We start from the raw sequence: 23,113 nt of genomic DNA, 5'->3' as shown, positions 1-23,113 counted from the left end.
CAGAAAAAATACTTGGAATGCTTTCAATCTTCTTAAATGTAACTTTTTTGTGGCCTATCACATAAAAGTTGATTTTTCTGTGATAGACTATATGATAGACATATGATCTATCTTGGAGAATGTTCCATGTGTGCTTGAGAAGAATGTGTGTTCGTCTTCCTTTGAGTGAAACTTCTGTATATGTCTGTTAGGTCCATTTGATCTATAGTGATGTTCAAGTCAACTGTTTATTGATTTTCTTTTTTCTATCCATATGGGAAGTCAGGTATTGGCATCTCCACCATTATTGTGTTTTTGTTGATTTCTCCCTTCAAGTCTATTGATATTTGCTTTGCATATTTAAGTGCTCTGATGTTGGATACATATATATTTATTGTATCTTCCAAACTGACTCTTGAGCACTATATAATGACCTTCTTTGTCTTTAGAGACAGTTTTGACTTAGTTTATTTTATCTGATGGGGCTTCCCTGGTGGCTCAGATGGTAAAGAGTCTGCCTGCAGTGCAGGAGAAGGCAATGACAACCCACTCCGGTACTCTTGCCTGGAGGGTCCCATAGACAGAGGATCCTGGTAGGCTGCCATCCATGGGGTCACTAAGAGTAGGACACGACTGAGTGACTTCACTTTCACTTTTCACTTTCATGCATTGGAGAAGGAAATGGCAGCCCACTCCAGTGTTCTTGCTTGGAGAATCCCAGGGATGGGGGAGCCTGGTGGACTGCCGTCTATGGGGTCACACAGAGTTGGACACGACTGAAGTGACTTAGCAGCAGCATCAAGAGCAGTACAGGAGACCTGGGTTCAATCCCTGGGTCAGGAAGATCCCCTGGAGAAGGAAATGGCAAACCACTCCAATATCCTTGCCTGGAAAATTCCATGGATGGAGGAGCCTGGCAGACTACAGTCCATGGGATCATAAAAAGTCAGACACAACTGAGTGACTTCAGGCAATTTTATCTAAGTTTAGCCACCCTGCTTTCTTTTGCTTACTTTTTGGTATGTCTTTTCATCTTTTTATTTTTAGTCTATGTGTGTTCTTAAATCTACATTGAGTCTCATAGATACTATGTCACTGGATTTTTTAAAAATTCATTTAGTCTCTCTATGAGTTTTTATTGGAGAGTTTAATCTATTTACATTTAATATAAGTATTAATTGATGTGGAATTACTGTTGTCATTCTGTTGACTGTTTCTGTTTTAGTTGTTTTATATATCTCTTCATCTCTTCTTTTGTTATTTGAAGTTTTTGTAGTGATTTTTAAAAGTCTTATCTTTTGATGGGTGTTCCATAAATCTTATATGCTTTTTTCACTCTCATTCATTTTTCTTTTCACTAGTCAATTTAAAATGACCTGTCTTTGTGTTCACTGGGTTTTTTCCCTCCTGTTTCATTGAGTGTGCTGGTTGGAACTCTCTATTACATTTTTAATTTCATTCATTGTATTCTTCAGCTCTAGAGTTTTGTTTTTTGTTTTTTTGGTTCTTTCCTTGTGACTTTTATCTGTATTGAACTTCTCATTTTATTCATGTAATTTTTTCCTAATTTTGTTGAATTTTCTATCTGTGTTGTCTTAAAATTTGCTGAGCTTCTTTATTTTTTTTTATTTTTTTATTTTTTTTATTTTTTAAATTTTAAAATCTTTAATTCTTACATGCATTCCCATACATGAACCCCCCTCCCACCTCCCCTCCCCATAACATCTTTCTGGGTCATCCCCATGCACCAGCCCCAAGCATGCTGCATCCTGCGTCAGACATAGACTGGCGATTCGATTCAAATGATAGTATACATGTTAGAATGTCATTCTCCCAAATCATCCCACCCTCTCCCTCTCCCTCTGAGTCCAAAAGTCCGTTGTACACATCTGTGTCTCTTTCCCTGTCTTGCATACAGGGTCGTCATTGCCATCTTCCTAAATTCCATATATATGTGTTAGCTTCTTTAAAACAATTATTTTGAGTTCTTTGTCAAGTAGTTCATAGATCTCTAATTCTTTGGGGTCAGTTACTAGAAATTTTCAAAGTTCCTTTGGTGGTTTCATGGTTCCTTGATTTTCATGTTCCTGTAGTCCTTTGTTGGTATGTGTGCATTGAAGGAGCAGTGTTTTTGGACTGGCTCTGGTAAGTATAAATCTTGACCTACTGGTGAGTGTGAGAATGCTAGTTGAGTAGGGTATGTGGTGGTACCAGCTGTAGTGCTGGGTCAGGCAGCTCTGACTTGGTTTGGGAGCAGTGGTGCCTCTGGCTCCAAGAAAGAGCACCGTGGCCTGGGCTCCAGGGAGCTCCATCAACTCAAGTAGATATGGACATAGCAAAGACTGTAAAGGTCCTTGGAGGTGAAGTTCGCTCATGTCCATGGTAGTGATAAGAGCTGTTGAGGTCTTTGGTGGCGAAGGCTGCTGGTGTCTTCCTGCTCTCCTTTTCTCCCATTTAGGGAGAGTTGTGGTTGAGGGCATTTCTTTTGGCACCAAGCTGTGTGAGCCTAGAGGATGGAATGACACAGGTGAATTGCTGCCTATACTTTTCTGTTTGGACATCCTTATTTTTTGGTGCTCTACTGGGTTCCTGCAGCTTCTTAATTGTACTCCAGAGGTCTTCCAGAAATGCTTTCATTCATAGGTACTTGTTAAGTCATGTGGAGGATGTGGAATTGGGGGAAAAGGACTAGGTCCTCCTGATCTACCATCTTTCTGATATCACGCCTGTGAATTCTTTATTTCTCAGAAATAAGCCCTTATTGTTTGTGTTCTGGGCTTCAGATGTTTTTTTCAGTTTGTCATTTGTATTTTGATTTTGTTTGACTTTTACCATTTGTTATAAATTATTTTCCTTTTATGGCTTTTGAAGTTTGTCATGGTTAGAAAGGCATTCACAACTACAAAGTTATAAAAAGGATTTTCCCATGTTTTCTTTTATTACATCTGTGTACTCAAATTTTACATTATATCTTTGATCAATTTAAAGTTTTTCTTTTGTAACACAGTATAAGATATGGATCTAAGTCTATATTTTTTCAGGTTAAGTTGTCTTAATACTGTTTAGATTCTCCTCATTTGAGATACTAAGCAATTTTTATTTTGAATTTCCTTAGTTACTTTGATGTAACAAAGTAAATAAAAATTAAGTAAAACAAAATGTCAATGAGTTCCAAGAAGAATGTTTTCAGTAAAAAGAAGGGCATGGATTCTGTTCATCAGATTGGATGAATAAGAAGCTGGAAGATACTGATATGGTAAAAAGTCCTTATATTTTGTTTCAACAACAACAGCAATGCAACAACAAAGCAGTAAGTGATTAGAAACTCCAGAGAAAACAGATTACTCTATAACTAGGATATAAAGTAAATTACAGTTCAGAGTGGTTTTGAGCAATTGATGGATTAAAATAGAAGATATTTAGGTCCTGACCCTAGTAAAATCATCCTTCATATGGCATATTGGTCCCAGAAAAAAGGTAGTATTAACATCTTGTTAGGTTTTGCATTAAAAAAATCTGTATTGTTTTTGATGACATACACACTGTTGAATTCTCATTTTTTTAGAATTAACCTATAAGCAAAGCATGGAAGACTTAATTATGGTTGCATAATAAAATTTAAATGTTACTAACCTTGTTGATGAGAAACTAAAAATGTAGGGAAATGAAGTTGATGGTGATATCCAGAAATATTCTTTAAAAAGATGGAAAAGAAATAGAAGTTTAAGGCTACTATTTAAAGTTTATGTAGTTACACAGTTTAGTGATTCTTTTCATACCTCAGATATTTAGTTAAAAATGATCCCTGTAGAGAAATTTTAAAAATTGTTATTGTAGTTGAGTAAACAAATTACTATTCAGTTCAGTTCAGTTCAGTCACTCAGTCATGTCTGACTCTTTGTGACTCCATGAATCACAGCACGGCAGGTCTCCCTGTCCATCACCAACTCCTGGAGTTCGCTCAAACTCATGTCCATCGAGTCGGTGATGCCATCTAGCCATCTCACCCTCTGTCATCCCCTTCTTCCTGCCCCCAATCCCTCCTAGCATCAGGGTCTTTTCCAGTGAGTCAACTCTTCGCATGAGGTGGCCAAAGTATTAGAGTTTCAGCTTCAGCATCAGTCCTTCCAATGAACACCCAGAACTGATCTCCTTCAGAATGGACTGGTTGGATCTCCTTGCAGTCCAAGGGATTCTCAAGAGTCTTCTCCAGCACCACAGTTCAAAAGCATCAATTCTTCAGTGCTCAGCTTCTTCACAGTCCAACTCTCACATCCATACACGACTACTGGAAAACCATAGCCTTGACTAGACGGACCTTTGTTGGCAAAGTAATGTATCTGCTTTTGAATATACTGTCTAGGTTAGTCATAACTTTTTTTCCAAGGAGTAAGCGTCTTTTAATTTCATGGCTGCAGTCACCATCTGCAGTGATTTTGGAGCCCCCCAAAATAAAGTCTGACACTGTTTCCACTGTTTCCCTATCTATTTGCCATGGAGTGATGATGTTGAACTTTAAGCCAACTTTCTCACTCTCCTCTTTCACTTTCATCAAGAGGCTTTTTAGTTCCTCTTCACTTTCTGCCATAAGGATGGTGTCTTTTGCATATCTGAGGTTAATGATATTTCTCCTGGCAATTTTGATTCCACCTTGTGCTTCTTCCAGCCCAGGCCTATTATAACTAGTTTAAAAGACTCTCTCTATGGTTTTTCCAGTAGTCATGTATGGATGTGAGAGTTGGACTGTGAAGAAGCTGAGCACTGAAGAATTGATGCTTTTGAACTGTGGTGCTGGAGAAGACTCTTGAGAATCCCTTGGACTGCAAGGAGATCCAACCAGTCCATTCTGAAGGAGATCAGTTCTGGGTGTTCATTGGAAGGACTGACTCTCTAATGTGTTTTTTTTTTTTTTTTAACAGAGTCTTAAACTAGGCATAACATCTCTTTTTTTCTGGATAAATCCTGAAAAAGTATTACATTTTTTCCTACTAAAATGTTGTCAATCAAGAAATATATCAATTTTGTTATAAAGGCTTTGTTCTTTTAGTACTTTTTCTTAAATTGTTTCATTTGGTACCACTTATGCATGTTTAATTATCAGATAATACAATGAATATTTTCAAAGCAAAAGAAATTTCTTCATATGGATGGCCTGAATCAGTGCAAGAGCTGTAAGGATTTCTTTTACCTTGTTCAATCTGAGACATAGTATAGCTGATGTATATGTTACTTCACGATCTGCTGAACATGGTATATGAACAGTGTAGAACCGTGAAGATACTTCTGGTGTTTCTCCTCCAAGTTAAAAAAAGTTCCCGTTCAATTGTGGATCTTACATAAATCCATTGAAAGTGAAGTCACTCAGTGTGTAGGCAAAGGAAATTCACAGCCTCCTAACCATCTTGTAGCAACTTCCTTTCCTCCTTTACTTAGATTGCTACTTTTTCCCTTTTTGAAGGTCATGCCTACCATGTACTCCATGGTAAAGAACCCAGCTGCCAATGCAACTGCCAATCCAAAGGCTGGTTTGATCCCTGGTTTGGGAAGATCCCCTGGAGAAGGAAATGGCTACTCACTCAAATATTCTTGCCTGGAAAATTCCCTGGACAGAGGAGCTTGGAAGGCCTCAGTCCATGGGGTTACAAAAAGTCAGACACATGTTAGCAACTGAGAGTTCATGCATGCACCATATGCTAGATGGCAGGAAAAACAAATCAAATTACCTTTTTTTGAAAAGCTCATAGCCAAGCAACTCTGCCTACTGAATTCCAAAACAAAACGAACAGACAGAAAACCACAAAACAAAAAACTGAATTATTTTTGCTTTAATAGATTCTTTGAATGTGTTTAATTTCTACTTAAAATGGTACCTTGTTATTTGATTTTAAAAGAGATTAGGTAGAGCAGGGCAACCTGCTTATATCTAAGTTAGCTGACAAAGTAAACTTTATGTAAACAGTATCCCTAAGGCTAAATAGATTTTGTTGGGTGTCCTGGAGATTTTAAGTAAATTATTTCTGCCTAGTAAAGACTGACCACATGATCCCGTGGTTCCTGAGCCTTGATTTTTCCTTACGTAAAAATGAGGAAATTGAAATAATACATCAGCATTTCCCAAACAAGACCATTTTGTGAAGCAATAACATATCTACATTCTCTACTCTGAATACCATGAGTAAGGAAATTTGGGAAAGGTCTTTATTCTCCTTCCCAGAAGAGGCACAAATAAAAGAGCACAGATAGAAACTGGTAAATACTGGGAGTAATGGGATAGATGACTTACAAGATTTTCAGCACTAATGCTCTGATATTTTGTTACTTCATTAAGTTTTAAACTTACTGAATTTATAAACTAAGACGTTAATTCCTCTCATAGAACTGGAGGCATATTTAACACATAATGTGTTATTTCTACTATTGAATTCTTATCTTATGAGGTCTTACCTAACAACAGTGATAAAAGGAACTAAATTCCTGGAGCTTTGAGTGTATACATTTATCCATAAGGAACTCTTAGATATTTGGATAATTTTGTAGTTTGGAGAATCATAAATTTACAGAGATGTTAGAAATACATTGTTCTTGTTCACTCGCTAAGTTGTATCCAACTGTTTGTGACCTCATGGACTGTAGCACATCAGGCTTCCCTGTCCTTCCCTACTTCCTGGAGTTTGCTCAAACTCATGTTTGTTGAGTCAGTGATGCTATCCAACCATCTCATCCTCTGTCGCCCCCTTCTCCTGCCCTTAATCTTTCCCAGAATCAAGGTCTTTTCCAGTGAGTTAACTCTTTGCATCAGGTGGCCAGAGTATTGACACTTCGCCATCAGTCATTCCATGAATATTCAGGGTTGGTTTCCTTTAGGATTGACTGGTTTGATCTCCTTGCAGTCCAAGGGACTCTCAAGAGTCTTCTCCAACATCACAGCTCAAAAATATTAATTCTCCAGTAATTTTGCATTACAGAATGTATTTTCCTGAATGATTTAAAAGTAATATGCCAATCTGATGCCTTATCTCCCCCAATACTGTACTGTCTTTCCTATAATCAAGGACATTCTCCTGCAAAACCATAACACAACCATAATATCTTAAAGTTAATTTTGATATATGCTGCTGCTGCTAAGTTGCTTCAGTCGTGTCCAACTCTGTGTGACCCCATAGACGGCAGCCCACCAGGCTCCCCATCCCTGAGATTCTCCAGGCAAGAACACTGGAGTGGGTTGCCATCTCCTTCTCCAATGCATGAAAGTCAAAATGAAGTCACTCAGTCGTGTCTGACTCTTCACAACCCCATAGACAGCCTACCAGGCTCCTCTGCCCATGGGATTTTCCAGGCAATAGTTGTAATCTAACTCTCACGTTCCGTTCAGGTTTTACCAGTTGTCTTAGCAAAAGGATCCAGTTTAAAATCTTACATTACTCTTAGCTGTCATGTCTCTTTGATCTCCTTCAGTCTGTAACAGTTCCCCAGTCTTTGCATGAGTTTTATGCCTTTGAAACTCTTGAAGATCATAGACCAGTTATTTTGTAGAATGTCCTCCAGTTTCTGTTCGTATGATATTTCTTCATGAATAGAATCAGTTTATGCACTTTTGGCAGGAATATTAGAGAAATAAGGCCTTGCTCCTGTAATTTAATCCTGTCATATAATTGGTTATTTCAGTTATTTTATTTCGATGCTCACATTGTCATTAGTTTGGCCAGTAGCTATCCATTCAGGCTGATTTTTTTAGCCTTATGGACATGTCTTTATCATTCTTTAGTGTTTTCTTGCTCTTAGGTAAAAACAAAATATACCAGGATCACCTTGTAGTTTAACTAACCTTGACTTAGAATAAATCATTTCTCAACGTTGCCCTGGTTCCTTTCAGTGTAAAATGGAATGTAGACATGCAGATCTCAGCACTGTTATGCTCATTGCTTTTGGGGTGTCACTGGTCTCAGACCGTCAACGGACAGAGCTAGGGAATTGATGTATGTATTTATATACACACAAATACATAAACATGCATTTATAATTATGTTTGTTTCTTTATCAATTTTATATGTCAAAAACCATGAATTCACATTACTTCCAATTCTAATCCAAAACCCAAGGTTAATTTTAATTTATTTCCCTTCCATATTTATATATTTCCTTTCTTTTACAGTAAAAATATGACTTTCTTTATTCTTAATAGATTTACTTATTTGATAAATTACCCTATATGTGACCAGGCTACCATTCTGCTACTCCTTCCTTCCTAATGTGGATACCCTCTTTTCCCTGCTTCAACTCTGACACCTGGGTCACCCTTTTTCAACACTGCCTACTAACCACCTTGCTCAGCTTTTGACTCCCCGCAGTAAATTGCCTCACCATTCAGGCCTGATTCGCTGTTCTGGAATGCTGCTGCCATGACCCTTTCACTTCTTCCCCACCTAATGAACTTGGGACTGATTTGTTCAGGAATGTGAGAAGTTAAATATTTTTATCACAGTATTTAAAAAAATTTATTCCCAAGTAACATAAATCTAGTTAATGGAAAATTAATGGTAAAATAAAGTAAAAATAAAAATAAAAAAAATAGATTTGCTCTAAACAAATGTACTTTACAGTCAATTTTTCATAAAATTTTCCATAAAGTGAGGGATAACTAAGAAAACATTTGTACTTTATCTTTGAAATTGCCTTCTATAGTTAATACATTAATTAGTCTTAGTATCTTTTTGATCCTGCGTTAGAAAGATGCCTATATCTGATATTGTAAGCCCATTTTATGTGATTTCAGAATGAAAAATCATTATATAGAACATCCATAAAAATTTCATGTCAGTCTAGTTGTTACTTTCAGATTTGACTTGTCATAGGGATGCAGCTACACAGTAGTTTTTTAAGTTGGGAAGTGCTCTAGATGTGTTAATAAAATAGAGCTGTGAGTCAAGATTCAGAAAGAATAAAAGGGATATTAATGCAGGATATTAATGTTTCAAGGACAGTGACCTGAAGAAATTTGGTAAATTTGCTCTGTTTATCAGTTTTTTCTTTGGCGAATGGTAGCTGTATTAGTGAGGGTTCACCTGGGAAACAGAATCAATCAGTTCAGTTCAGTTCAGTTGCTCAGTCGTGTCCGACTCTTTGCTACCCCATGAATTGCAGCACGCCAGGCCTCCCTGTCCATCACCAACTCCCGGAGTTCACTCAGACTCACGTCCATTGAGTCCGTGATGCCATCTAGCCATCTCATCCTCTGTTGTCCCCTTTTCCTCCTGCCCCCAAACCCTCCCAGCATCAGGGTCTTTTCCAGTGAGTCAACCCTTCGCATGAGGTGGCCAGAGTACTGGAGCTTGAGCTTTAGCATCATTCCTTCCAAAGAACACCCAGGACCAATCTCCTTTAGAATGGACTGGTTGGATCTCCTCGAAGTCCAAGAGACTCTCAGGAGTCTTCTCCAACACCACAGTTGAAAAGCATCAATTCTTCAGTGCTCAGCTTTCTTCACGATCCAACTGTCACATCCATAGGTGACCACTGGAAAAACCATAGCCTTGACTAGACAGACCTTTGTTGGCAAAGTAATGTCTCTGCTTTTGAATATGCTATCTAGGTTGGTCATAACTTTCCTTCCAAGGAGTAAGCGTCTTTTAATTTCATGGCTGCAATCACCATCTGAAGTGATTTTGGAACCAATATTACACACACACACGCACACACACAAATAGGGGTTTCCCAGGTGGTACTACTGGTAAAGAACCCACCTGCCAATGCAGGAGAGAAGTAAGAGATGCAGGTTCCATCCTTGGGTCAGAAAGATACCCTGGAGGAAGAAATGCCAACCCACTCTAGTATTCTTGCCTGGAGAACCCCACGGACAAAGGAGCCTGGCAGGCTACAGTCTATAGGGTTGCAAAGAGTTGGACATGACTGAAGTGACTTAGCCCACATATATCTGTATCTGTAGAGATGATATGTGGAATTGACTCACATATTCACACATTCACACAATTTGGAGGCAGAAAAGTGCTGTGAAAACTGAAGGTGTAATTCTAGTCTGAGTTCCAAGGATTGTCTCTTTTTTTCCTCTTATTTTTCTAGATGGGCTTCCCTGGTGGCTCAGCTGGTAAAGAATCAACCTGTAATGCGAGAGATCTGGGTTTGATCCCCAGGTTGGGAAGATACCCTGGAGAAGGGAATGGCTACCCACTCCAGTATTCTGGCCTGGAGAATTCCATGGAATGTATAGGACATAGGGTCTCAAAGAGTCGTATACAACTGAGAGACTTTCACTTCACTTAACTTCTACCCTTTTACTTTTCTTTTGTCTGTTTCCCCTAAAAAATACTGTGATCTCGTCCAGTGCCTTTTCTTTAAAATGGGATCTACATGCAAAGGGCTTCCAGATGTTTATCTCCAGCTCCAGATGCAGCCTGGATTGACTATTGGATGTCTAAAAGACATCTGAAATTTGACATATTCAAAACTAAGTTCCTAAAATCTCATCCCCCTGAAAACTAAATAATTTATTTGTCTTTTTGTTGTTGTTGTTGTTAATTAAAACTTCTTTCTTCCTGCTGCAGATTTTTTTTTTTTTTAGCTTTTCTCTCAGAGTATATCAAGAATCCAACCACTTCTCACTGTCTTTTACTAACACCCTGGTCCTCTTTTATCATCCTCTTTCATCTCAATTGCAGTCATTTATTAAGTGTTTTTCCTGCTGCCGCTTCTGTTCTCCTTCAGTTTTAACATAACAGAGTGATCCTTTTAAAGAATAGGTTAGGCTGTGTCACATTTGTGCTTGCTACTACTCCTCAGTGGCTTCCTGTCTCATTCAGTGCAAATTATTATCATGTGCAACAAGACCTACAGTGGTTTGGTCCTTCCCCCTCTCCTACTTTCCTCTGAACTCATTGTTCGCTGTTTTTCCCCCTTGCTTACTAAACCTTCCAGCCATATAGGCGTCCTTGCTATTCTATGACTGCACAAGACATTTTCTCGCCTTAGGGCCTTTTGCAGTTGCTGAAATAATCTTCCTTACTTTCTGTTGAGTCTTTACTCACAAGTTGCCCTTTCAGAAGGACTTTCCTGGCCATCTATGTAATCCTCTTCCCTGATTTATTATTTTTCTTAAGCACTTATCAGTATCTAGTAGAGCCATATATTTTAACTTATTTATACTGCTCATTATCTACATTCCCCAGAATTTATACTGGACAGGATTTTTTTGTCCAATACTGTACCTTGAATGTCTACATGAGTGCTTTATTACAGAAAGCATTCATTGTTTGTTGAAGAAATGAATCACACATAATTGATTCCACCAAAATGAAATGAAATTATTAACTTACTCAAGGCAGGATGCTGAACAGTTTTTTTTTTATAGGAAATGTGAAGGAATGATCTCGTTTAAATTTTAACAAATACTAGGTGGGTTCAAGTAAATAAGCACTCATACATGGCTTTGTTGTTAAGTCGCTCAGTCATGTCTGACTCTGTGACCTCATGCGCTGTAGCCCACCTGGCTCCTGGAATTTCCTGGGCAAGAAAACTGGAGTCGGGTTGTTATTTCCCTCTCCAGGGGATCTTCCTGACCCAGGGATCAAACCCACATCTCCTGTATTGGCAGGCAGATTCTTTACTGCTGAGCAAGCAGAGAAGCACTCATACATGGCTAGTTGGAGCTTAACTTGGCCTACCACTCTGGAGGACTATTATGTATAATGACAATTGTTAAGTCTATAAAAATGAACACATCTTAGGAGTTCTGCTTCATGGGATTCATTCTGCTAAAATGTATAACCTCAGAGTTTTTTTGGTGCAGCATGTTTATTTTTGGTACAGTATGTTTATATGAAAGAAGAATTCTTTCATAGAACTGAAAACTGGGTTCAGTTCAGTTCAGTCGCTCAGTCGTGTCCGACTCTTTGAAACCCCATGAATTGCAGCATGCCAGGCCTCTCTATCCATCACCAACTCCCGGAGTTCACTCAGACTCACATCCATCATGTCAGTGATGCCATCCAGCCATCTCATCCTCTGTCGTCCCCTTCTCCTCCTGCCCCCAATCCCTCCTAGCATCAGAGTCTTTTCCAATGAGTCAGTTCTTCGCATGAGGTGGCCAGAGTACTGGAGTTTCAGCTTTAGCATCATTCCTTCCAAAGAACACCCAGGACCAATCTCCTTCAGAATGGACTGGTTGGATCTCCTTGCAGTCAAGGGACTCTCGAGAGTCTTCTCCAGCACCACAGTTCTAAAGCATCAATTCTTCGGTGCTCAGTTTTCCTCACAGTCCAACTCTCACATCCATACATGACTACTGGAAAAACCATAGCCTTGACTAGACGGACCTTAGTTGGCAAAGTAATGTCTCTGCTTTTGAATATGCTGTCTAGGTTGGTCATAACTTTTCTTCCAAGGAGTAAGCGTCTTTTAATTTCATGGCTGCAATCACCATCTGCAATGATTTTGGAGCCCCCCAAAATAAAATCTGACACTGTTTCTACTGTTTCCCCATCTATTTCCCATGAAATGATGGGACCAGATGTAAGTCTACAAAAATAGCAGTTTGATAAAACTATGGTAGGAGGTTAAACAGTGGAATACTATGCAGCCATTAAAAACTTGTAGATTAATTTGTGATATAAAAGTGTTTGCTATATATTAAGTAAAAATAATGTTACAAAATAGTACATATATTATTATTCTACCCACCACTGACTATTTTTTAAAATACATAGAAAAATACCTGGAAACACCATGGTATTAATGATTGTTATTTCTGCGTTGTGAGATGGTTTTCTTAAGACAACATTTTTCCTTGTGCTTGTCTATTTTATAAAAATTTTTTCAACAAAACAGCTAATATTAAGCAGCAAACCTGCCTACAGTTCTTTGCTGTTCTTCTTACCTTTTCTTCATAGTAGTTGTCACTCTCTATCCATACCTTTTGCTTACATTTTATTGTCTGTCTGCCACCACCCCCACTAGACAGAAAGCTTGTTAAGAACAGGGACTTGGTTTGCTGTTGTATCCCAGGATCCTAGGAAAATGGCTGGCATATAGTACTTGCTCTATAAATACGTGTTGAATAAATAAATGTATTTTGTTATGAGAAATAAAGTTATGGTAAATAACACTTTGAAAAAATGTCATTGGAAATAAGTGCATAGAAGATAAATGTCATGTAGCATACAATTTTAGTTTCAGAAGGAATTTATAGAAAATAGCTAAAAAGTTTTAACAAAGGTTTTTCTTCTTATTTTATTCAAGGTTTCTAAATATTCTTTACAGAAGAAAGTGAGTGAAATGGTAAGGAAATTTCAAAATATTTACCCACTCACCCCAAATTGGAGAAGGCAACAGCATCCCACTTCAGTACTTTTGCCTGGAAAATCCCATGGATGGAGGAGCCTGGTAGGCTGCAGTCCATGGGGTCGCTGAGGGTCGGTCGACTGAGTGACTTCACTTTCCCTTTTCACTTTCATGCATTGGAGAAGGAAATGGCAACCCACTCCAGTGTTCTTGCCTGGAGAATCCCAGGGATGGGGGAGCCTGGTGGGCTGCTGTCTCTGAGGTCGCACAGAGTCGGACATGACTGAAGTGACTTAGCAGCAGCAGTAGCAGCACCCCAAATTAGTACATAATGTATACAATATTTTTGTCAAGTTAATGTGATACTTATAGTAAAAAGGAGTTGAGCTGGATATTGATATCCATTTTAAAGGACTGAATTATAATTTCAGATGTAGCTTAAATGAATTATTTCACAAGTTTATTTCCAGTTTACACAGTGTTTAGTGTGTGTGTGTTAGTCACTCAGTCTTGTCTGACTCTTTGTGACCCCATGGCCTGTAGCCTGCCAGGCTCTTCTGTCCATGGGATTTCCCAGGTAGGAATACTGGAGTGGGTTGCCATTCCTTTCTCCAGGGGATCTTCTCAACCCAGGGATCAAATCTGCGTCTCCTGCATTGCAGGCAGATTCTTTACCATCTGAGTCACCAGGGCTCAGTGTTTACATATGATGAAGTAAGTATAACATAGTTCCTGAATTATTGGTAGAGGTCTGTACCAAAATTAAACAACAAAGAAGTGAAATCAGAACTGTGAAATCCCTTACTTTAATGATGTCTTTTATAGGTATTTGTGTAAACGTGTAATTACTTTTAGCCTGAAAAATTGAAATAATATGAAGTAACATTTGAATACTGCACTTCAGATATGGTACTCATCCTTTATCATTCAACAAGTGTTTGTTTGTTGCACATTCCTCTTACATAATAAAATTAATATTTGCATTTTACAACAATATTTTAGGAATATTTACTTTGATATTCTCTCTATCCCTATTTGATACAAAAGAATTTTTTCTCTATATTTTTGACTGAGCAAAATCCTCCCATATCCACTTAAATCTTAAGAGGACTTTTTGGGTGTCTTTATGCTATTTCATTCTCTTTGAAGCAGACTGTAAGGCAAGTGAAACTAATTTTTGAGTAAGGTTTGTCTTATATCTATGAGAAGTAAGAAATGAGAAATCACTCCTTATGACATGAATACAAAATATAAAGTAAATATTTTGCTTATTGAAATGTTTTGATGGGTTAGAAAATAAAAGCCTCAGAGAGATTGCTAAGCTTGATTGAATAAAAGATCTGAAAATTCTGTCACTGTTCAACTGGAAAGACTAAAGATAATATTGTCAGACTCTTTTAAACTATGATTTTAATTAAGGAGCTGAAAAACTAGATTCCGGTTTAGCTTTAAGTACCATGACATTTGTACTGAAAGTCATCTTCAACGCTACAGTGGTTTTACACAAAATATAGTGAAATTGAATAATGTACCCTCTGACCTGGGAGATAAGGCTACAAGTTAAAGATCAAAGGCAACATAAAATGTGTTTTGTTTTATTCCACTTTAAAATTTCATCAGACAGATTCTTGTAATCTTAAGAACAAATAGAAACATGCAGTATACTTGTGATAGTTTTTGATCAATTTTGAGCATTGTATTATTGTGAATTAAGATTCTTAAGAACCTACTGAAATGATATTTGAATTATAGTTATAATTTTTTCTGACATTTCAAGGCATTAAATGAATCACTTTGCATTAAAATTATTTTATATATTGATAGGTACACAATATTTTATGCCGATTCTGGCAGACTCTGTATTTTAGATGATTGACTTAAAAGTTAAAAATAATCTTTTTTAAAAACATTCTTTTATTTTTCATTTTACATTATTCTTATATAGTTCAGGTGACTTAAAAAAAATTTGTTTATTTTTGGCTGTGCTGAGTCTTCATTGCTGAGCAGAATTTTCTCCAGTTGTGGTGAGCAGGGGCTAGTTTCTAGTTGCAGTGTGCAGCTTTCTCATTGCAGTGGCTTCTCTTATGGAGCATTGGCTCTGGGGTGTGTGGTCTTCAGTACACACTGTGGCGCATAAGCTCAGTAGTTGAGGCTTGAGGGCTCCAGAGCACAGGCTCAGTCGTTGTGCATGGGTTTAATTTGCTCTGCAACATGTGGGATCTTCCCAGATCAGATTCTGAACCTTGTTTCCTGCATTGGCAGGCGGATTCTTTCCCACTGAGCCACCAGGGAAGTAGTAAACAGTGTTCAAAAATCCAATTAATTTTATTCAGATTAGCACATTATCTTTTTATATTACTTGACTGTGCAAGACAGGAAAAAGATAGTCATTTGTGTCAAGGCAGGACTTTGGGAAGCAGTTGATAAAGTTGTGTCCCAAAAGAAATCATCTAAAAATAGTACTAATCTAATGTTATAAAGAAGTTCATGATTTCCTATAGGCAGGCCCTTAACTGTTAGTAAAATTCAGTCTTGTGGGAATTCAGTAAGGTGATTTTCATGTAGTGGTGGCATATCTCTAGATAAATTAACTCAATTATGAATGGAAAGATTAATCTGTCTCTAAAAGTACCAAAACTTTCTCTTGAACAAATGATCATATCGATCATTACCAATAAGACAAATACAATAAAATATGGTAAAAAATAAGCTATCGAATATCAAATTAATTGATTGGTCATTGATGAAAATCTTTCCTGTTTGGTATAGGTGACTACATTGTGTAACTGAGTAACCAATAGAACTAATGAACAAAATAAAAACTTATCTAACCATCTCTTAGTTACACTTTATTTCTTTTTTGTATATTACTTTTCCTCTAAAGAAAAGACTTATAAGAAGGATTTAGTTTTCTTTATTAAATTATAACAAAATTTCAGCATTGAAGGTTTTGATGAGATTTAGAATTACCACATATTTTCATTCAGAGTAGAATATTTTTAGACTAAAGATTTGTCTGGAAATAATCTTTGTGATTATAATATTATATATATCTGTACACATAAAATATGTAACTTCAGTGTTTTTAAGTTGTGACCGAAAAGGTGAAAATATCTTAAGGTTACCATGAGTTTTTTAAAAGTGAATTTTATAGCCCATTGAGTTATTTTGGGTTTATATTGAAGAAATTGAAAGGTAATTTGCAAAATGAGGAAATATATAAAGTTTATTTATAAGTATATAAATAGAATGAGGAATATATAAAGTTTGGTTTTGGGTTTTGAATCTTTTTCTTCAGAATTTACTTATATGAACTAATTGTTCATTTATTTCCTTATAGAGACTTTTCAAATCAGTCTCTATAAGGAAACAAGAAAGGAAAAAATGAGCAGCTTTGCTTTATTAGTAAGTATAGTTGTAGAAAGTGGAGTGTAAATGTTATTTTAAAGTTATTTCTATTTTAAGTGCCTTAAGGGTCTTTTAAGCAAACTTTTAGACCACACACATATAGACACACACAATACATGCTCATAATTATGTATGTGCTGTTTTCCTCTAATCTTGAGGTTAAATTTGTTTAAAATATGTATGTATTTAGAAAGCAATGAATCCTGACATCATTTTCTTGTGAACGGTCTTTGCATTTATTAGTAAAATTGTGTGAAAGAGAAAACAAGTTGACACAATTCACAGAGTTAAAAAGAACAAAAACACTATATACTCAGTGATTTCTTAGTCATAATCTTTATTATGGTACCATCTGGTGGCTCAGATGGTAAAGAATCTGCCTGCATTGTTAGAGACCTGGGTTCGATCCTGGGCTGGGAAGATCCCCTGGAGAAGAGAATGGAAACCCACTTCAGTATTCTTGCCTGGAGAATTCCATGGACAGAGGAACCTGGTGGGCTACAGTCATGGGGTCACAAAGAGTTGAACACAACTGAGCAACTAACACACACATGTATGTAATGTTATAACAGCACCATCACTATAGTTGTATTATTCTTTATAATGGTCTTAAGTTTCTCAGGCAGGTGTTACCAATCTGCTTTTTGTTGTTGCTTCCCAAAGAATTTAAACTGTTGACAGTCATGCAGTTAGTGGCAAACTGCCCTCTTCATCTCAAAACTAAATCAAGGTAGCCAACTAGGTTCATATGTGAACAGTCCTACAGGGTCCTATATGAGCCAGTGAGCTATAGATGCCTACTGTGATTTGAAAGACTTTATAGCATTTATCATGGCCATTGAGTAGACTAATTGTATTTGAAAATCAGAAGTTGTGTCATGCAGAACAAATGAAACTGTGTTTTAATTCAACTTTGGCTTCAAGCAAAGGATGTTGGAATAGGGTATATCACAAACTAATGTATATACAGCTTTATGTATGTAGAGAATACCTATGAACTCACTTTAATCTTTGCTGCATTTTTTTTTTTTTTGGCTGCACTATGCGGCATGCAGGATCGTAGTTCCCCAACCAGGGATCGAACTTGTGCCCCCTACAGTGGAAGTGCAGAGTCCTAACCCCTGGACTACCAGGGAATTACCCTTTGCTGCATTCTTAGTTATCAGGATTAGTTAACCTTTGCAGGCACTGACAGTATTAATGTCTGATTATATGTAGTGGACAGTATTCTCATAAAGGCTATATGAAAATTGACCTGACTTATAGATTGAGAGAATTCCTTAAATTGAAAAAAATGTTTTTAGACCAATCTTTAGTGAAATTGTATTGGGTTGCTATACATTTCCTGAAAGGAGTGTAATTCTCTCAGTTCAGTAAAGTCGATCAGTCGTGTCTGATTCTTTGCGACCCCATGGACTGCAGCACGCTAGACCTCCCTGTCCATCACCAACTCCTGGAGCTTACTCAAACTCATATTCGCGATGCCACAAACTCACATCCATAATGCCATCCAACCATCTTATCCTCTGTTGTCCCCTTCTTCTCCCACCTTCAATCTTTCCCAGCATCAGGGTCTTTTCCAGTGAGTTGGTCCTTCACATTAAGTGGCAGAGTAGTGGAGTTTCAGCTTCAGCATCAGTCCTTCCAGTGAATATTCAGGACTGATTTCCTTTAGGATGGACTGGTTGGATCTCCTTGTAGTCCAAGGGACTCTCAAGAGTCTTCTCCAACATCACAGTTCAGAGGCATCAATTCTTTAGCACTCAGCTTTCTTTATAATCCAACTCTCACATCCATACATGACTGCTGAAACAATCATAACTTTGACTAGATGGACCTCTTAGAGAATTAAGTGGTATTTTAGAGGAACAGAATATGGGTCATCATTTTTCATTGTTTAGTTATTGATAATAGTGACTACCTAGGTAAGCATAAGTGGAAAAGGGCATAGCAACCCATTCCAGTATTCTTGCCTGGGAAATCCTATGGACAGAGGAGCCTGGCAGGCTACAGTCCATGGGATCGCAAAGAGTCAGACACAACTGAAGTGACTGAACAGGTAAGCATATGATCTCAGGAGTAAGTGTACTTTTCAATTTGTTTGAATTTATGACCCTGCATGCTTAATTCAAATGACTTAAGTAGTGAATTTGAAAAGCCCATAGAAGTACATGAAAAAAATTCAACTGATCTTTTAGAAACATTGCCAGCTTATCATTTTGCTTAAAATCATTTAAAAAAATCTTTGTAAAGATGTTCACCAGATTTGCTAAGTTAATATAGTTAGGTACAACTTAAATTATAACTATATTCCTTTAATATTACAGAGGGCTATTCTTATTCCAAATAAAAACTAATTATTCTATTGAAGGAAACTTTATCATTTAAGGATAATAATAGCAAAACATTATACTGTACTTGTTATGTAACAGGCTCTTGTTTTAGTGCTCTGTATGTATTATTAATAATTTGTGTTATCTTCACAACTCTGTGAGGGAGATGCTGTTATAATCTATTTTAAAGACAGGGTAGATTATTTTCCCAAGTCACATAGCAACTAAATTACAAAGGCAAGATTTAAACATAGGCAGACTATCTTTTGACCACTTTACTATACTGCCTGTTTTTTGGTGTTAAGCAGTATAAAATGGCTCTGTTTAACTTATGCAAAAGGAAATTTAGCAGAGACACAATCAGAGAGTCAGGAATAGTTTTGAAAATGAACAGGGACTAGCTTAATACCGGAGTTTGTGAAGCAGGATGTAGGAACCCAGAACAGAGGTCTCATTATCAGTCTGGATAGGGTCACCAATGAACTTCTTTAGTTTTATGGTCTCTTTTGCTCACAATTGAAATTCCAATAAAGTAGAAATCAGTTGGTTTATTTGGGGTAATATGCCCTACACTTTACTAGGGAGGTATAGGACCCTGTGAATTTTAGTCCTACCAGATTGTAATGAAGAAGTATTTCAAATAAATACTTGAAATTGTGTTACTTTTGTGTAAAGGAAATAAACATTGGCTAGGTAAATCTAACAAATTGTCAGTGTTGGAACTGTATGAGATAACAGTTCACTCAGAAAGTAATTACTGAGTACTTGTTGATGGGCCTACATTGTTCTTTGTTTTTCATCTCAAATAGAAAGGAAAGCAAGTGGCAGAAATGAATGAAAGTTACGAAGCCAAACAATGATTCTGCTAATGCCAAAATAAAAAACTTTTAAAGAGTGTTACTGATTCTGTTAACATAATATTTCTTTTAAAAACTTTAAGTCATTTTTCTAAGTATGGAAAGGCAGGCTCCTTTAGTTGAAAGCAGTGAAGGCCCACGTTATATTATATTGATACATAGGGTCCAGTTTTTACCAACTATGTCTCCCAGCTTGTTAACTTTCTGCTATATTATATTGTCTCCCTGTCACTAATAGATATTGTTTTTATGATTCCATTTTTAACACAGTGAGAAGGTGCTGTGTTTAAAATTAATTTCAAAAAAATTATCTGAGTTTTGATAATGCATATTATGATTATGCCAGCAAATTTAGAGAAAAATTTATTTCCTAAATTGTCAAACGTATTGCTTTAATAATATTCGCCTCATTTTGCTTAGTGCTGTACTGGGCTAATTAAGTTTTTTATAAACAACCAACTGATTTTTTAAAAATATTATAAACAAGGGAAATAAAATTTTAAGTGACTATTTTGTTATAGGAAAAAAATGCTTTAATTTTACCTAGAATTAGAAATATCTGTTAACTAACATTTTCTCTCTAAGGTATACTCAGAGACTTTTTCATGACATGTTTATATTATAATAATAGTTATTAAAATGATTAATTTCTATATATGTCTAATAATTCTATATATGTCTAATAAATGTGTGTATATATGTATGTATGTCTTATATATGTAGAACATTTAAAATAACTCTTCAAAATAGGAACAGAAAGTCCAGTTACATCTTCTGGCTAAAGAAGATCATCAGAAGCAACTGAATGAAATTGAGAAATACTATACTATAATAACAGGTCAATTTGGATTGGTAAAAGAGAATCATGAAAAGTTAGAACAAAATGGTAGGTTCCATCTTACTTAAACTTACGTATTTAATAGAAAATGTTTAAATGGACTTATTTATAATGAATAAATTAAATTTATCTGATACTGATAATAATAAATGGCAGTTTAATTAACTATTAAATTCAGCAATAACTAAATATATATTTCATTGAGGTCATTTTCCTTGTCCATGATAATAGTATTTCCTTAAAATGTACATTGAAATAACGTTTTCCTAAGTGTCTTTCATGTTACAGTACAGGAAGCAATACAGTTAAACAAAAGACTTTTGGCTTTAAATAAAAAGCAAGAATCTGAGATACACAGTTTAAAGAAGGTATGATTGATATAATTTTTTGTATTATATAAAATTGACCTAACATAATTAGTTTTATAAAATAATATCAGAAAAGTTGGATAGTTTCATTTGTAGAAAGATAAAGAAAATGTTTTAAATACAGATTTATTAACTTTGAGTTAAGATTTCAATAAGTGTAATGAATGAATTTGTTCTAACCCACTCAAAATATTGTTTCTTTGACTCATGACTAGTGGCAAACATTTTTATGGTGACATGTATTATCAATAAGCATTTGCTGTATTTTAATCTCATTAGCACCATATTTGAGTAGCTCTATGTGCCAGGTACTATATGGCACTGAGGATACAGATATGAAGAAAATAAACATGTTCCTGCTTTGTTGAGTTATAGTCCAATGGAGGAGTTATATATAAAACAGTCACACAGATAAAATAATTTAAAATTGTTGTAACTGATATGAAGAAAAATAAAGGATGTAATGATATTTTCATAGGTGACTTTATTACACTGGAGGTAAAGTGGTGGGGAAGGGAAGAGATTAATAGTTCAGGCAAAGGAACGGCAAAAGACTTGATAAGGGTGAGTTTAGTATATTTAAGGAACTAGAAAAAGTCTCGTATGGCTGGAGCACTTTGAGTGAAGGAGTGTATTGGATATTTATTGGTTGCTTACTGAGCATCAATATCCCCTTTGTCCTTCCTAAACTTACACAGATTCTTGTTTTGATGCCTCCAACTTGAGAGAGGAACCCTAAATTGGCAGAAAGCCATAAACATATTTCATTACTCTAGCCACAATCATTGGTTCAGGAATAGATAAATGACCTTAGCCAGTGGTTATAAACCAGGAAGAATGTAACCCCTGCTGGGGCCAGCAGTCGTACAATCATGAGAAGCTGAAAAGGAGCAACCTGAAGATATGGATGCCAGATTTCTGTGATGTAAAGAAACTTTTTCTTTGATGACATTTATGAGTTCCTGAATGGATCAACCCTATATTTGCCCTGCCTCTAGACTTTTAGTTTTGTGAGCCAATGAATCCCTGTTATTTTTTTAAACCAGTTTCATTAGGACTAGTTTAATTTTCCATTATTTGCAACTAAAAATATCTCCTCTGATACAAGGGGAGAATGGTATGAGAGGAAACAAGTTAGGCAAGGCCTTTTTCTTTTTACTGAGCATAACCTCTTATTTCCTTCTCCTAATCTTTTCAAAGCCCTAAATGGAAGAAAACCACTTTGGACCACCTCCTTATCCCTGAGAGAATTAAGTACCTGTTTTTACTGACACTCAGAAAATCCTTTGGTGCAATCACTAAGTGACATTTAAATGTCTGTGATTTTCTGAAGTTTGAATATGATATACCTGGGTTTAATTTTTTGGTCACATTTTCTTCTTGGTGTTCTCTGAGTTTCTTGCATTGTGGTTTGGTGTGTGACATTAATTTGGGGAAAGTCAATCATCAGTGTTTCAAATATTGCTTCTTTTCCTTCTTTTCTTCTTCTGGTATTCCCATTATGCATGTGTTATCATTTGCCTGTGTGACCCTCAACTGATGGATGTTCTCTTATGCCTTTTTCAGTCTTTTTATTTTTATTTTTCAGCTTGGGGATTTCTGTTGCCATATCCTCAAGCTGAGAGGTTATTTACTCAGCCATGTCCAATCTACTATTGAGACCAACAAAGGCATTCTTCATTTCTATTGCAGTGTTTTTGATCTGAAGCACTTCTTTTTGATTCTTGTTTAGAATTTACATCCTCTCTTTACATTATCCATCTATTTTCTCATGTTTTATCTGTTTTTTTCTATTGAAGTGTTTAGTATATTAATCATAGTTTTTAAAAAATTCCAAGTCTAATAGATTTAAATTCCTACAGTATCTGACTCTGGATCTGAAGCTTGTTTAGTCTCTTCAAACTTTGTTTTTTGCCTTTACTAAAAGGCATGTCTTCTTTGTTGGAAGACAGACATGATATACTGGGTGAAAGGAATTGCAGTTAATAGGCCTGTAGTAATATAAAGGTGGGAGACAGGTGTCTTATGATCAGATGGCCC

The 23,113-nt window shown here is 36.3% G+C and overlaps 1 protein-coding gene across 6 annotated transcripts in view; it reads left to right on the top strand.

Moving 5' to 3' along the window:
• The window catches only part of CCDC73 (coiled-coil domain containing 73), a 151,851-nt gene that overhangs the window by 75,501 nt on the left and 53,237 nt on the right, over window positions 1-23,113 (top strand). For 2 of the 6 annotated variants that reach the window (XM_027979598.2, XM_027979597.2), the window contains exons 6-8: window positions 13,228-13,266; window positions 20,618-20,753; window positions 20,994-21,073. The exons of 2 other annotated variants lie outside the window; for them this stretch is intronic. In XM_027979598.2, coding sequence (XP_027835399.2) covers window positions 13,228-13,266; window positions 20,618-20,753; window positions 20,994-21,073 — 255 coding nt within the window. The remainder of the gene's footprint in view (window positions 1-13,227; window positions 13,267-20,617; window positions 20,754-20,993; window positions 21,074-23,113) is intronic. 2 more of the 6 variants (XM_060399506.1, XM_027979599.2) reach the window with 1 other exon arrangement.

Source organism: Ovis aries, chromosome 15 (genome assembly GCF_016772045.2).
Source record: "Ovis aries strain OAR_USU_Benz2616 breed Rambouillet chromosome 15, ARS-UI_Ramb_v3.0, whole genome shotgun sequence".
Lineage (NCBI taxonomy): Eukaryota > Metazoa > Chordata > Mammalia > Artiodactyla > Bovidae > Ovis > Ovis aries.
This window is presented reverse-complemented; position numbering and strand designations above follow the sequence as displayed.